At 40.7% G+C, this 17,362-nt stretch overlaps 1 protein-coding gene across 2 annotated transcripts in view; it reads right to left on the minus strand.

Annotated features, from left to right (window-relative positions):
• Positions 1–4,686: 4,686 nt before the first annotated feature.
• The window catches only part of COPS4 (COP9 signalosome subunit 4), a 40,956-nt gene continuing 28,280 nt past the window's right edge, over positions 4,687–17,362 (minus strand). The window contains exons 8-10 of one of the 2 annotated variants that reach the window (XM_025386529.1): positions 14,624–14,739; positions 12,376–12,460; positions 4,687–5,208 (exon numbers count right to left, since the gene is read on the minus strand). In XM_025386529.1, coding sequence (XP_025242314.1) covers positions 5,075–5,208; positions 12,376–12,460; positions 14,624–14,739 — 335 coding nt within the window. In that variant the 3' untranslated portion in view covers positions 4,687–5,074. The remainder of the gene's footprint in view (positions 5,209–12,375; positions 12,461–14,623; positions 14,740–17,362) is intronic. The other variant, XM_025386530.1, reaches the window with a different exon arrangement.

The raw sequence follows: 17,362 nt of genomic DNA on the forward strand, positions 1-17,362 counted from the left end.
CAAGATTCTTCATGCCTTTTTGCTCCCCTTAAAATGTCTTTTTCACTAGTTAATTCCAAGGGTCAGTCTCATAATTTTGTTTTTATACTTTGGTTTCTTTTTTCTTTTCTTTTCTTTTTTTTTTTTTAAACAGAGTTGGGGGTCTTTCTATTTTTTTTTTTTTTTTTTTTGAGACAGAGTCTTGCTCTGTCGCCCAGGCTGGAGTGCAGTGGCCGGATCTCAGCTCACTGCAAGCTCCGCCTCGCGGGTTTAGACCATTCTCCTGCCTCAGCCTCCCGAGTAGCTGGGACTACAGGCGCCCGCCACCTCGCCCGGCTAGTTTTTTGTATTTTTTAGTAGAGACGGGGTTTCACTGTGTTAGCCAGGATGGTCTCGATCTCCTGACCTCATGATCCGCCCGTCTCGGCCTCCCAAAGTGCTGGGATTACAGGCTTGAGCCACCGCGCCCGGCCTATTTTTTTTTTTTTTGTTTTTTTTGAGATGGAGTCTCGCTTTGTCACCCAGGCTGGAATGCAGTGGTGCGATCTCGGCTTACTGCAATCACCACCTCCTGGGTACAAGCGATTCTCCTGCCTCAGTCTCCCGAGTAGCTGGGATTGCAGGTGCCCACCACCACGCCCAGCTAATTTTTGTAGTTTTAGTAGAGACGGGGTTTCACCATCTTGGCCAGGCTGTTCTCAAACTCCTGACCTCGTGATCCACCCGCCTCGTCCTCCCAAAGTGCTGGGATTACAGGCATAAGCCACCGTGTCCGGCCTAGAGTTGGGGGTCTTTCTATGTTGCCCAGGCTGGCCTTGAACTCCAGGCCTCTAGCAAGCCTCCCATCTCAGCCTCCCAAGGGGATGGAACTACAGGTGTGAGCCGCTGCACCAGGCCTCATACTTTGGTTTCTGAGCAGGAGATTTTGTTCCACAGTAACCCAGCTCTCTTTCGTCTAAGAACTTTAGATGAGAGAAAAAAAAAATAGACTACAGATAACTATTCCAAGGAAGTTATGGTACATTTAGCCAACACTTTGCTTCTTCTCATGCTATCTGTTAGTATTAATGCTGGCAAAGCAAGATTTTATGCAAAACAACATACCAAGCCTTGCTTTTCCACTGCATTCCTGAGGGGGTTATTTATTGTGTTGTTGATTTTCTTTCCCTTTTGAATATGAGATATCAGAGTAAGAAAATGTCAATGATCAAATTCAATGACACAATTTTGGTTAAATATTGATGGATAAAGGCGTAAAATGATTTTTTTCACATTTCTTATCCCATTTGATCCATCAGCATCATTTTGCCCTGATGAAAATTTCACTTCCTAATTTCCCCTAGTTCTCCTCCTACACTTCTGATTCCATTTCTTTTTTTTTGGGGGGGGGGTGGGGAAGTAAGGGGCAAAACTATTTATCTTATATATTTATTGTGAAATCTCAGTGAGACAAAATGTCAAAGCACCTGGAACTTGGTAGGCACTCAACAAATTCAAGCACTCTGCCCCTTCCTCCACTTACTCTACAGATGCAGGTGCTTTGCAGGGTTCTAGCTTGGGTCCACTCCTTTCACATCTCATGTTCTTAGATAGTATAATCTACTCCCATGGTTACAACTACCTCTTAGGACCCCAAAGTCTGTACTTCCAGTTTCTCCCTTACTATTGATCTTCAGAATGTCTCTCTTGCTAGCTGTGAGAACGAGTCCATCTGGATGTCCCCTAGACCTTGTCTACCCAACAGGTCCAATGATATCACTTAGTTTTTCAAGGTGAGAAATCCAGGTACCAATGACCCCTGAATTGCCTCATCGCACCTTTCTCCTTTTCCCCGATATCCAATTTCACCCACTCTGTCACCAATACTCCACTTGAAAGCCCCAAGGGGTGATCTATTTTGTTTGCTGCTGTATTCCCAGTGTCTACAACAATGCCTGACACTTAGTAGGTACCTACTCAATCATTTATTGAATGAATTAATCTCTCCTTTCCTCTTTGCTGGCATAAATGTAGTCCAAACCTTATTATCTCTTTGGCAAATCATGTTCACACCCTCTGAACTAACCTTCCTGCCTCTAGTCTCCAGCTTCTCTTGCCTTCTCTCCAGTCCATCCTGTACACCGTGTACCATGAGTTAAATTGTAAATTTTTTTTTTTTTTTTTTGATACGTAGTTTCGCTCTTGTTGCCCAGGCTGGAGTGCCATGGCACAACCTTGGCTCACAGCAACCTCCACCTCCCGGGTTCAAGCGATTCTCCTGCCTCAGCCTCCTGAGTAGCTGGGATTATAGGCATACACCACCACCCCGGCTAATTTTGTATTTTCAGTAGAGACAGGGTTTCTCCATGTTGGTCAGGCCGGTCTTGAACTCCCGATCTCAGCTGATCCACCCGCCTCGGCCTTCCAAAGTGCTGGGTTTACAGGCGTGAGCCACTGCGCCCAGCCAAATTGTGAATTTTCTAAAAAAAACAGACCCCAGTATTTTCCTTGGTTCTTCACAGTGTAGCCTCATTTTACCTCTTTAGCCCACTCTCCTGCCAATTCTTCATTCATAAAATTCCCAATCTTCCCTGCCTTCAAGATATATACTTTTTAAAAATTTCAAATTCCAATTGTTCATTGCTGGTATATAGGAAAGCAATTGACTTTTGTACATTAACCTTGTATCCTGTGATCTTGCAGTGATTGTTTATTAGTTTCAGGAGACTTTTTGTATGTGTTTCTATATAGACAATCATGTTGACTGTGAACAAAGATAGTTTTATTCCTCCTTCCCAATCTGTATAAAAGCTGCATTTCCTTATCTGGTCTTAATAGCTAAGATTCTGGTATGATATTAAATAGGAACATGAGAGTAAACATCTTTGCCTTGCTCCTGACCTAGGGTGAAAGCATATAGTCTCTCATCATTAAGTATGATGTAGGTTTTTTGTAGATATTCTCTATCTGATTGATGAAGTTCCCCTCTATTTCTAGTATACTGAATTTTTTTTTTTTTTTTTTTTTTTTTGAGACGGAGTCTTGCTGTGTCGCCCAGGCTGGAGTGCAGTGGCATGATCTCAGCTCACTGCAAGCTCTGCCTCCCAGGTTCACAGCATTCTCCTCCCTCAGCCTACCAAGTAGCTGGGACTACAGGTGCCTGCCACCACACCCAGCTGATTTTTGTATTTTTTAGTAGAGATGGAGTTTCACTGTGTTAGCCAGGCTGGTCTCAATCTCCTGACCTTGTGATCCACCTGCCTCGGCCTCCCAAAGTGCTGGGATTACAGGCGTGAGCCACCACACCTGGCCACATGACACTTTTTATATTGTTCTCCAGTTCTTAGATATTCTGTCCCAATTTTTTTTCATTCCTTTTTCTCTTTGCATTTCAGTCTGGGAAGTTTCTATTGACATATTATCAGGCTGTTTCTTTTCTTGGCCAAGTAGACTAATGATAAGCCCATCAAAGGCATTCACTTCTGTGAGAGTGTTTTTATTTCTAGCATTTCAGATCTTAAGAGTTCCCATCTCTCTGCTTATATTACCTATCTGTTCTTGAATGTTGTCTATTTTTTTCCATTAGAGCCCTCAGCATGTTAAACGTAGTTGTTTTAATTTTCTGGTCTGATCATTCCAGCCAGATCTTAGTCTGGTTCAGTTGCTTGGTATAGCTCTTCAGATTGTGTTTTTTTCTAACCTTTTAGCATGCTTTATAATTTTTTGGTTGAAAGACAGACACGATGCATCAGGTAATAGGTAATTAGGCTTTTTTTTTTGAGACAGTCTTGCTCTGTGTCCACAGCTGGAGTGCAGTGGCACAATTTCGGCTCACTGCAACCTCTGCCTCCTAGGTTCAAGCAATTCTCCTGCCTCAGCCTCCCAAATAGCTGGAATTATAGGTGTGCACCATCACACTCGGCTAATTTTTCTGTTTTTAGTAGAGATGGGGTTTCGCCATGTTGCCCAGGCTGGTTTTGAACTCCTGGTGTCAGTGATCCGCCCGCCTCAGCCTCTCAAAGTGCTGAGATTACAGGCACGAGCCACCATGCCCAGCCGGTAACTAGGCTTTTAATCTGAGGCTTTATATTAATTTGGATAGGAGCTGGGCTGTATTTGAGGTTTACTGTAGCTGTCATTGTTACCATTTTACTTTTTTATATGTATTTATTTTTACCATTTAAGAAAATATCCAAATAGTTACCATTTTAGTGTTCCTACCAGTCACTGACCAGCAGCCTCTTCTCCCAGTAAGCTGACCTCAATTGTGATTCTCTGTATTTGCCTGTCTCTCCAGGGTTTTGAGTGGTGGTTTGCCCCGTGACTTTAATTCTTCCATGGATCAAAGAAAAACCATTGATATTCCAATCTGTTCAGTTTTTTTATTTTGCTGTGAGGAGGGATGTGATGACTTCCAAGCTCTTTACATGTTGGAGCTGACACTAAAAGTCACCTACATACTTTTTCAAGTCCTTTCCCCATGTTTTTCTATAAAGCTCAGCTAAAATAACCCTCTGTGGAGCCTTCCCTGACTTCTCTCTCCTAAATGAAGAGCTCCTCTCTGTGTGCTCTAGTAGTTGGAGCAAATACAAGGATTAAACTTACTGTCTCTTGGCTCTTTGACTCTTTGGACGCCTGGAGAACAGGCATTATGACTCAACTTTGTATTTCTAGTATGTGGCATAAATCAATGTCTGTTGAAGGAAAAGGGAACAAAATACTCTTCGCTAACTAAAAACAAAGTACTACTTTTATTTGGCTCATTTCTCCATTTATTGAATAACCACATTTGGAGAGGCATGAAGCACTTAAGTTTTACATGACTACAAAGTTATCACAAATCTCAAACTTTTTAGCCACAGATATTTCACCTCTGTTTAAAGAAAAAGCTTTCAAAACATCTGAGTTAGCTTAATACACAGAGAACCTGAAATATACGGGAACTACATATTTTTAAATGCTTGTACTTCCTGCTCTAATAATGTCTTCTTTAAATGGAATCCAGCATAAAAGGGATTGAAATGTATAAGGTCATGATGCAAATGCTTTGGAGATAGTGAAACTGATCTGCACAACATGGAAAAAGATGTCATGTGCACAGAAGTTCTGCAAGGATTCATTGAGCCATCTGGGCTTCCATGGCTTGTGCTGTCCATTCTGGTGCTGTTTGACTAATTTTCTCCAAAAGGTTATTCACTTGGAAACAAAGTGATTGGATCTGCTTGTCCCACGTTGGCAGGGCTTCTCGTGCTAAGGAGAAAAAAAATGTACAAAATTAAAATTATTCCTTTGTATTCACAGCAACTGTGAGTTAAAAGATATACACTTTTTACATGCCTATTCTTGGGACAGGCCTGTTCCTTTTAAATATCTAAAAAAGAGAAAAAAATTATTAAAAAAATAAAAACAATAAATACTTTTTTTTTTTTTTTTGGAGATAGAGTCTTGCTCTGTCACTCAGGCTAGACTACAGTGGCATGATCTTGGCTCACTGCAACCTCTGCCTCTTGGGTTCAAGCGATTCTCCTGCCTCAGCCTCCCGAGCAGCTGAGATTACAGGAACCTGCCACCACGCCTGATTAATTTTTGTATTTTTAGTAGAGACAGGGTTTCACCATCTTGGCCAGGCTGGTCTCCAACTCCTGACCTCGTGATCCACCCGCCTTGGCCTGCCAAAGTGCTGGGATTACAGGCATGAGCCACCACGTCCAGCCAGTAGTTTTATTAGCTTTTAAAAGTCTAAAAATCAGGCCAGGCATGGTGGCTCATGCCTGTAATCCCAGCACTTCGGGAGGCCAAGGCAGGCAGATCACCTGAGGCCAGGAGTTCGAGACAAGCCTGGCCAACATGGCAAAACCCTGTCTCTACTAAAAATAGACAAATTAAAGAATTTAAAAAAAAAGAAAAGTAAAAATACAAAAATTAGCCGGGCGTGGTGGCAGGCACCTGTAATCCCAGCTACTCAGGAGGCTGAGACAGGAGAATCGCTTGAACCCGGGAGGTAGAGGTTGCAGTGAGCCAAGATCGTACCACTGCACTCCAGCTTGGGCGACAAGCGGGAAACTCCACTCAAAAAAAAAAAAAAAAAAAAAAAAACCTCTAAAAAATCTTGGCTAATAAAACTAACCTATTTAAACACAGTTAAGAAAAGTGTTTTTTCTTTTTTTTAATTTCTAGCATTTCGAAAGTACCCAAATTACTGGCATAAAGTATAAAACAAAACAAAACAAAACAAATACATACATATGCATGTTATTACTACTACTAGTGAAACGAAATAAAACCGACTAAGCCATAACCTCAACCACAACAAAAGACTGAGGCTGTCTTTTCATCACCAAGGCTTGCAGATTCATAAGACACTGCCACCTACTGGGGAAAGCAAGTCTACCTACACATTCAAATCCGTACTTGACTGGAGTTAGATAAATATCTTAACATTTAAACTCCTCAAAAAAAGTCATCTTGAATCCACCAGGGTTTTCTCTATACCAGCACTATATAGTTAGAAATAGAAAATTGAGAGGAATGTCCCATTCAAAACAGCACCAAAATTTATTAAAAAGGGCACAGATTTAGTGAAAAAGCAACCTATAAAATCTTTTTTTTTTTTTTTTTGAGACGGAGTCTCACTGTCACCTGGGCTGGAGTGCAGTGGTGCGATCTCACCTCACTGCAACCTCCGCCTCTCGGGTTCAAGGGATTCTCCCGCCTCAGCCTCCTGAGTAGCTGGGACTACAGGCATATGCCATTACGTCCAGCTAATTTTTGTATTTTTAGTAGAGACAGGGTTTCACCATGTTGGTTGGCCAGGATGGTCTCAATCTCTTGACCTTGTGATCTGCCCGCCTCAGCCTCCCAAAGTGCTGGGATTACAGGTGTGAGCCACTGCACCTGGCTGCAACCTATAAAATCTTAATAAAGGGCAAAAGATAACTTGAATAGACACAAATCACATTCCCTGGTGGAAATACACAGTAACATAAAAATATCAATCCTTCTCCTTTAATAAATAAATTTAAAGAAATCCCAAAAACAAACCCCCTTTTTTTCTATTTTGTTTTCTAACCAGGCCAAAATTATTAAAGTTAGCATAAAAAATTGGTGTTTGAGAATGGCCAAGAAAATTCTGAAAATGAAAACCAGTGGTGGAATTGAGGTATATCCATCCAACGGAATGCTCTTTGGCTAAAAAAATGAATGAAGCACTGATTACCTGCCATGACATGGATGAACCCTAAAGATACCATGCTGAGTGAAATCAGCCAAAAGGTCACATGTCACATATTACATGATTCCATTTATATGAACTATCCAGGCTAGGTAAATCCAGAGACAGAAGATGGGTTTGGTGGTTGCCAGAAGCTGGGGGAAGGAAGGAACGGAGAGTAACTGCTTAAAGGGCAAGGGCTTCCTTTGGGAAGATGAAAATGTGAAACTAGACAGAGATAGAGGTTGTGCAACATTGAAAATGTACTAAAGGCCATTGAATTGTTTACTTTAAAATGGCTACTATTCTATTATGTGGATTTCCTTCTTTTTTTCTTTTCTCCGGTAGAAATGGGGTCTTGCTATGTTGCCTAGGCTAGTCTTGAACTCCTGAGCTCAAGCAATTATTCCACCTCAACCTCCCAAAGCACTGGGGTCACAATCGTAGGCCACTGTGTCCAGCCCATGTGAATTTCAATTTAACAAAAAAAAGTAGTGGGAAGCAGGAGTTGCTTTACCAATACTAAAGTTTATTATAAATTTGTTTATTACCATATTGTTGCAGATCAGTGGGACCAAATAGAGTACAGAAATAGACCCAAACATATATGTAGAACCTAATCAGATATGTCAAAGATCACAATTTAATCAGAAAGGATGTTTTATTTAATAAATGATACTTGGATAATTGGCTATTCACCTAGAAAAAAACAACTAGACCATAATCTAAAATTATCCACAAAAATGAACTGTAGATGGATTAAATTTCTAAATGTAAAACTATAATACTAGAAAACTTTAGGAAAACGCTAGTTTTATTCCAAGGTAGAAGAGACTTTCTTAATCAATACAGTAAATTAAAAAGCCATAAAATAAAACATTGACCTATTTGAGTGCAAAAAACTTTAAAAATGTGTTTATGTTATGCCTTGTCTTCCAGAAGAAAACCTGACATAATTCGGCCGGGTGCAGTGCAGTGGCTCATGCCTGTAATCCCAGCACTTTGGGAGGCTGAGGTGGGTGGATCACCTGAGGTCGGGAGTTCAAGACCAGGCTGACCAACATAGAGAAACCCCGTCTCTACTAAAAATACAAAATTAGCTGGGCATGGTGGTGCATGGGCATGGTGGTGCGTGCCTGCAGTTCCAACTACTTGGGAGGCTGAGGCAGGAGAATCTCTTGGACCCGGGAGGTGGAGGTTACAGTGAACCGAAATTGAGCCACTGTACTCCAGCCTAGGCAACAAGAGCGAAACTCTGTCTCAAAAAGAAAAAGAAAAAGAAAACCTGACAGAATGGAAAAAAATATTTGTGACACATATTACAGATAAAGTTAAAATTATCAGCCAGGCGCAGTGGCTCACGCCTGTAATCCCGGCACTTTGGGAGGCCGAGGCGGGCGGATCACGAAGTCAGGAGATCAAGACCAGTATATCCTGGCCAACCTGGTGAAACCCCGTCTCTACTAAAATACAAAAAATTAGCTGGGTATGGTGGCATGTGCCCATAGTCCCAGCTATTCAGGAGGCTGAGGCAGGGGAATCCTTTGAACCTGAGAGGCGGAGGTTGGAGTGAGCCGAGACTGTGCCACTGCACTCCAGTCTGGCAACGGAGCAAGATTCCATCTCAAAAAGAAAGGAAAAAAAAAAAAAAAGCCAGGCACAGTAGCTCATACCTATAATCCTAGCACTTTGGGAGGCTGAGGCAGGAGGATCACTTGAGGCCAGGAGCTCAAGACCAGCCTGGGCAATACCACAAGACCCCATCTCAAGAAGAAAAACAACTAGCCAGGTGCAGTGGTGTACACCTGTAGTCCTAGCTACTAGAGAGGCTGAAGCAGGAGGACAGCTTGAGCCCAGGAGTTTGACGCAACAGTGAGCTATGATCATACCACTGCACCTCAGCCTGGGCAACAGAGCGAGACCTTACCTCTTTAAAAAAAAAAAAAAAAAAAATCATTATAACAAAAGCTACAGCAAATTGATACTGGAAGGCCAGAAGGAGAGTTGTGAGGGAAGGGAGGAAACAGACAAGTAACATTAACGCACAGAGGGGGAAATGCTATATTACTCATCATATGCTGTGTTTGTTTATTCAACACTTATTTCTCATTTACAATGTGCCAGACACTGGAACAGATGTTGGATGTACCATGGAAAATAAGACAGACTTAATACTTATCACCAGGAAGCTTAGCTTGGAAACAGAAACAGACATTTAGACAAAGAGTTATACAACTGAAAATAACTAAGATTAATGCTAGGAAGAAATTCAGGCTGACATGAGAACATATAATTTAAAGCCATATCTAATCTGGAGAGCCAGGAAAATCATTACTGATTAAGGATATTCAAATTGAGACAGGGGACAAAGAGAAGATGGCTGGAAAGGGGTGAATATTTCAGAATGTTTGATGGGGGAAGAATTTGCAATGCTGAAAAAAATAAAAAGAAGACTTATGCAAGAGAAAGCTAGAAAGGACCAGGACCAGCTTTGGGGAGACTTTGTATAACTTTGTTCTACAAGCAATGGGGAAGACATTCATTAGAGCGTAAACAAAAGAATAACATGATTTAACCATTTGTTTATTTCTTTTTTATGTTTGCATTTTTTAAAAGAAAATAATCATTCCAGATGTACTAGGGAACGGGACTAGAAAGGAGCAATTGTAGATACGAGAAAGAAAGAGGTTATTTCTCAACACCTGGAGAGGTTATAATAGTAGGGTTCAGAACAGGTTGGTGATAGTAAGAAATGAAGAAAAGGACCCGGTTCAATGGCTCACACTTGTAGTCCCCAGCACGTCAGAGATTTAGGAGGTTGAGGCAGGAGGATGGTTTGAGCCCAAGGATAAGGAATATTGGAGAAAGCTAACAATGCAGTTTTGGGATGGCTGGTTGGTTAGTCGTGGGGGACACGTAAGAAGGGAAGATAATAAATTCAGTTTTTGATATGTTAATGCTAAGATGCCGAAGCAATCAGGTAGAAACACCTGAGTAGTAAACTAGAACCATGGGGCTAGGACTTAGAAGATTCACCCTAGAAAGGTAAATGTAGGCATTGTCTACACAGAGACAGTAACTGAATCAAAGGAAATAGATGAGATTATCCATGGAAATTCAGTAGCATAAGTGCGGAACGGTCTAGGATTAAGTCCTAAGTAACTAGTATTTAAATTTAAAGGTACTACAGATTCTACAAAGATGACTATGAAGGATAGCTGGAGATATAAGAGGAAAAGTAGAATCGGATGGAAGAGATGACAAAAGTCAATGCTGTGGTGGTGGGGAGAAGGTTCAAAAAGTAGTGAGAGATCAACATTATTTGATATGTTGAAAAGTCAAGATGAGATTTGGAAGATATAAGGATTTTCATTAAAATGGGGGAGTCCTGAGGATGTGTAAATATTGATGGAAAGAAGCCAGTAGAAAAAAGGATAAAACCAGACAAAAGTAACTGCTAACCTCAGGTTCCTAAACCAGTGTTTTTTGGTGGGAGGGGAGACGGAAAGGATCAGAGAAAAGGTCCAAAGCCCGAGTGGAAGAACCAGACAGGGTGACAGGAACCATTCGCAGTAAAACACGAAGGAAGAAAAAGATTCACATCTACATCTAAAATTAAAGTGTTTCTACATCTGATAAAGAAGTTAAAATATCAAATTGAATCAGAGAAAAAATTAAAAAACTAAAAAAAAAATCAAAATACTTCATACTGATGGCTTTTTTCCCCTCTGAAATGGGAAACAAGATTTTCTACTGAGAGTAAATGGGGAGAAAAGTCAGAAATTTAAGAAAAACCAAAACTGAAATAGCCATTGCAAAGTAGGAAAAGGAGTGGACTAGAGAAATGTACCATGAATCCTATGTAGTGCTGAGGACCTGTGACCTTGACTTTAGAGAAGTATCAGCCTGTCTGATGCCTGACTCTCCTCCAGCACAAAAAACATTATGCTAACTGGAAGAAAACAGAAGAGTCAATGGACCAGAAACTCCAACAAGGTCAAGGAAGAACTGAACTGGGAGTAACGGAGACAGACCACAGACCACTAGAGAAACAAGAAAAAGGTTATGGCCAGAGTGAGATATTTCAAATAAAAATTTTACAAGTGGAACAGTTCTGGGTACAGTAAGGTCCACGGTATAAATGAGGTGGGAATAAGGAGCTGAGAAGGTATTAGACAATGAAAAAGTCAAGGGATCCACTTACCTGTCTGCCTCCATTAGTTTAATGAGCTGCTGAATAGGAAATGCAACTGTCATTTCCATATGCCTGATACATGCCTGCTATGTGGTCAATAAATATTTGATGCATAAATGAATGAACTGATACAACAATTTGAGTTTCAAATTTTTCCTTAACATAGAAAATCCTGCAGTAAGTACATTCATGAATATAATTTTTTTTTTTTTTTTTTGAGACAGAGTCTCGCTTTGTCACCCAGGTTGGAGTGCAGTGCTGCAATTTTGGCTCATTGCAACCTCTGCCTCCTGGGTTCAAGCAATTCTCCTGCCTCAGCCTCCTGAGTAGCTGGGACTACAGGTGCCTGCCACCACACCTGGCTAATTTTTATTTTTATTTTTTATTTATTTTTATTTTTTTTTATTTTTATTTTTATTTTTTTTTGAGACGGAGTCTCGCTCTGTCACCCAGGCTGGACTGCAGTGGCCGGATCTCAGCTCACTGCAAGCTCCGCCTCCCGGGTTCACGCCATTCTCCGGCCTCAGCCTCCCGAGTAGCTGGGACTACAGGCGCCCGCCACCTCGCCCGGCTAGTTTTTTGTATTTCTTAATAGAGACGGGGTTTCACCGTGTTAGCCAGGATGGTCTCGATCTCCTGACCTCGTGATCCGCCCGTCTCGGCCTCCCAAAGTGCTGGGATTACAGGCTTGAGCCACCGCGCCCGGCCTAATTTTTATATTTTTAGTAGAGACAGGGTTTCACCGTGTTGGCCAGGCTGATCTCAAACTCCTGACCTCAAGTAATACGCCTGTCTCGGCCTCCCAAAGTGCTGGGATTACAGGCATGAGCTACCATGCCCAGCCTCATGAATATAACTTCTTAAAAATTATTTTAAATTATTTCTTTGGGAAATAAGCTCATTCTAGTAATAAGATTCTGAGTCAAAGGAAACTGTCCAGCATGTTTTAATCATAAATATAACAACAGTTCACTGCTATTTCATTATGACAGAAATACACAAAACCTCTTACTTTCAAAATGAACTATTCCATCAATCTGGTCAATAAATCCATTCATACGTCCTTCTGTTATCATTTGAGATGCTATCTTTTCCGCCTATTGGGGGAAAAAAAAAACTCTCTGAAACTTTATCATATCTTTTAGTTATTCACATATGATAAGAGAACTGAAAGCTTCTGGTTTAACTACCATCACTAAACTTTACGTATATGTTAATCTGTCACTAGAAGAGTAAATCCTGTAAATCTGGCTATTTCCCAGTTCTTGCTGTGCATAAGCCATTATTTTAAGTTAACTGGGATCTGTTTTTCTTGTGAGATTTTGGACAAGAATATAACTTTACCATTTTCTCTTCTGCTCAAAAGCAAACTATCAATTTTTCTTCTTACTGGGATCCACATCTCAAAAAAACCCAAACAAACTAGTTTTTCTTATTTTATTTCAATTTCCACAGTATTTGCTACCCCAGAAACTCTTTAAAAATTGAAAGGTAGATGGTGAAATTCCAATATAAATTGAAAGGGTTTAAAAGACAATTAAAAGAAAGCAAAAAGTCTGCTACCTAATTCCTGAAGACATACTTAATGTTTACTGTGCATAAGCAAACTGGATTGTGACCTGGTCATTTATTAATTTTGACCATCTTCACAATCAATCCTATCAGTCCTGAATAGACTATGACTAGCATTTATTGTTAAAAATATATTCACCTCCAATAGTCTCAGCAAGAGATCATACCTTAAAGCCTCAAGAAGAAAGTCTCTTTTAATGGTAACTTAAACCTTGACTCCCAAATTGTTCTTCCTTTACTGTGTATTGAATGTATACAAGTAAAGGAATTGTTAGAAAATTCTAATTAAAAGTTCATTGCCAGGCCAGGCACAATGGCTCATGCCTGTAATCCCAGCACTTTGGGAGGCCGAGGTAGGAGGATCACTTGGGACCAGGAGTTCAAGACTAGCCTGGGCAACACAGCAAGACCCTGTTTCTTTAAAAAAAAAAAAAAAAAAAAAAAGGCTGGGCGTGGTGACTCACACTTGTAATCTCAGCACTTTGGGAGGCTGAGGCTGGTAGATCACAACGTCAGAAATCTGAGATCAGCCTGGCCAACACAGTGAAACCCCATCTCTACTAAAAATACAAAAATTAGCTAGGTGTGGTGGTGTAATCTCAGCTACTCAGGAGGCTTAGGTAAGAGAATTGCCTGAACCTGGGAGGCAGAGGTTGCAGTGAACCGAGATTACACCACTACACTCCAGCCTGGGCAACAGAGCTAGAGCCCGTGTTGGGGGAAAACAAACAAACAAAAACATTAGCCAGGCGTGGTGATGCATAATTGTAGTACCAGCTACTTGGGAGTCTGAGGCAGGAAGATTGCTTGAACCCACGAGTCTGAAGCAGCAGTAAGCTATGATCGTGCCACTGCACTCCAGCCTGGGTGACAGAGCAAGAGCCTGTCTCTAAAAATAAACAAAAAAAAACCCAAATAAACAGACAAAAAATTTCACTGCCAGAGAAAAAGGGATGTGACCCATAACTGCATGACTTTAAGGTTTACAAATTAGCTAAAAGTAAGGTTGATTGCTTAATTTTATTTAAAATCAAGAGAATATTTTGTAAATGATACCTGCAATACTCTCTAAATGTCATTGGTACTTTGTTGGAATTTATATATAATCAACCAAAACTTAAAACAAACAATAAAATTACATTCCCTAGTAAGTCAGTCAATTTCTTAAGTTAAATCCAAGCATAGAAGCTACAACAGAATAGCCTGGAGCATTACCATATCATTCTCTCAAAAAGATGAAATATTTAAACTTTGAGTCAATCTAGGGCACAAAAAAGTAAGGCATGTATCAAAATCTTAGTCAGCAGTCAAAAACCACTATAAAGTAGATTTAAACAGACACCAAACAAAGACATTCTCAGAAAATGGGTGTCATAACCTGAAACTCCTGAAAGATTTCTATTCTAGGTCACTTGATCACAAAACACAATTTAAAACACCAAAAACACTAAGAGAATTCCACTAAACACACTAGGCCTATTTTAACTTCTAAAGAATTTATTTACATTTACTTGTGGCTTTTAGGTGTAATTCTGTTGTTGTTTCCAACATTTATCTTGTTGGAAGATAACAAATGTTGTTTCCAACATGTATTTTCTTGTTGTTTCCAACATTTATTTTATTTTCTCATTATTTTAATGGTTTCACCTCTTAACTGTTTTTAAAATGTATTGGAATCAAGAAGATACCTTAGCTGCAGGGATCTCTAAAAGAGCTCCAAGTTCTTCAAAGGTAATATTATTATATAATTTGCTTGCAGACAACAAATTGTGTTCAATAACAGCTCTGTCCAAGATGCTGGAACCTTAAACATAAATAAGACAGTTACCAGTTTGAAACCAGTTTTATACTCTAAAAAGATGCATCATTTTTTCTGAAAATTTCCAGGCATGTAATAACTCTGATCAAATTTAATTTCTCTGATCAAAATTTTAAAAGTAGCCAATATATGATGTAGTTTCATTAATGTACAATTAAATAAAAATAACACTTAGCAAATGAATGATTGGCAAGTAATTATTAAGTAAATAGATCTAATGCTTTGGATTTGGAATCTTGCTTCTTTAGGCTATCAAATTCATTAACTTTTTTTTTTGAGACAGAATTTCATTCTGTTGCCCAGACTGGAGTGCAGTGGCACAATCTCTGCTCACTGCAACCTCTGTCTCCCAGGTTCAAGCAATTCTCATGCCTAAATCTCCTGAGTAGCTAGGACTACAGGTGTGCACCACCACACCTGGCTAAGTTTTTGTATTTTTAGTAGGGACGAGGTTTCATCATGTTGGCCAGGCAGGTCTCACCTGGCCTCAAGTGATGCTCCCACCTGGGCCTCCCAATGTGCTGTGATTACAGGCATTAGTTATGGCGCCTGGCCCATTAACTTTTCTTTCTACAAGCATAAACTTTTACTAGCAAGCAGCAGCACAACAATTATGCAACCTGTTCTGCAAGCTTCATAAAGTGATCTCTATTCTTGTGGGCACTCCACGAGCATCAAACCAAGGCAAATGTGAGAAATATCCAGATCCAGACCCAGGACCAGGCTGAGAGATCAGGCATAGAATCCTCTTTTCAGTGAGGTCATACAGTATCTGATAATGTTCTGGACCCAAGGTCCTACTTTGAATGTGATTAGACCACTGGGCTCACCCCATGCTTACATATTTCTGCTGAACATTTAACTACTGTAATGAGTGCAGGGGACAAAATATACTTGGAGACTTCAAGGGAAGTATTCTGAGAACCCCTGTTTCTTACAGTGCCTCACCTTCTCCTTTTCCAGAATTCCACCCGCGATCTGCTAGTTTTTCACTTAACTCCTATCTCCCAGATTACCGTGCTGGTTCCTCCTTCTTTTTCTTCTCTCATATATTAGAAGGCTTAATTTTGCACCTTCTTCTCTTTTTATCCTACCATCAAAATGCTGATAATGATCAGACACATATCTGTAATCTAAATCTCCCTTTTGAATTCAGACTTATACAGCCAACTACCTAAATATCCAATCCATTAATTTTATAAATATCTCAAATTTAATACGTCCAAAAAAGCAGGCAGGTGCAGTGGCTTACCCCTATAATCCCAGCACTTTGGGAAGCCAAGACGGGAGGACTACTTGAGCCCAGGAGTTCAAGACCAGCCTGGGCAACATGGAGACACCCTGCCTCTACAAAAAAATTTAAAAATTAGCAAGGTGTGGAGGTACATGCCTAAGCTTCTGGGGAGGTGGAGGTAGGTGGAAGGATCATTTGAGCCCAAGAGGTTGAGGCTGCAGTGAGCTATGGCATCATGCCAGCCCCAGCCTGGGCAAAAGAGTGAGTCCCTGTCTCAAAAAGTAAAAAAAAAAAAAAAAGGACTGCTTAGCCAGGCACAGTGGCTCATGTCTGTAATCCCAGTGCTTTGGAAGGCTGAGGTGGGAGAACTGTTTGAGGCCAGGAGTTCAAGACTAGCCTGGGCAACATAGTAAGACCCTAACTCTACAAAAAATTCCAGCCTGGGCGACAGAGCGAAACTCCGCCTCAAAAAAAAAAAAAAAAAAAAACCTTAACCGGGCATGGTGGTGGGCACCTGCAGTCCCAATTACTTTGTTCTAGGCTGCAGTGAGCCATGATTGCCCCAGTGCACTCTAACCTGGACAACAGAGCACAACTATAACTAACAAAAGAAAAAAGAAAAACTTCTCTCCTCAGTCTGTTCTTCTCCCAGTCTACCCCATGTCAAAAAGTAGTACAGCAGGCAGAGGGGAGGCAAGAATAAGGAGTTATTGTTTAATAGGTACAGAATTTTAGTTTGGGAAAATGTAAAAGTTCTGGAGATGGATGTCGGTGATGGTTGCACAACAATGTGAAAGTACTTAATGCCACAGAACTGCACATGTTAAAATGGTGATTTTTATGTTATATATATTTTATCACAATTTTTTTTAACAAGGTCATACACTGTCACTGAAACTGGAGTGCCATGGGGCAATCACGGCTCACTGTAACTTTGACCTCCTGGGCTCAACCAATCCTCCCACCTCAGCCTCCCAAGTAGCTAGAACCACAGGCATGTACCACCATCCCTAGCTGTTTTTCTTTACATTTTGTAGAGATAAGGCCTCACTATGTTGCACAGGTTGGTCTGAAACTCCCAGGCTCAAGTGATCCTCCCGCCTTAGCCTCCCAAAGTGCTGGGATTACAGGCATGAGCCACCATGCCCAGCCATAATATATATATTTTTAAGCAGTACAGCAGTATACCCAGTTAAAAGGACTGTATCGCTGGGCACTGTGGCTCACGCCTGTAATCTCATCACTTTGGAAGGCTGAGGCAGGCGAATCACCTGAGGTCGGGAGTTCGAGATCAGCCTGAGCAACATGCAGAAACTCCATCTCTACTAAAATTACAAAATTAGCCGGGTGTGGTGGCGCATGCCTGTAATCCCA

Source organism: Theropithecus gelada, chromosome 5 (genome assembly GCF_003255815.1).
Source record: "Theropithecus gelada isolate Dixy chromosome 5, Tgel_1.0, whole genome shotgun sequence".
Taxonomy (NCBI): domain Eukaryota; kingdom Metazoa; phylum Chordata; class Mammalia; order Primates; family Cercopithecidae; genus Theropithecus; species Theropithecus gelada.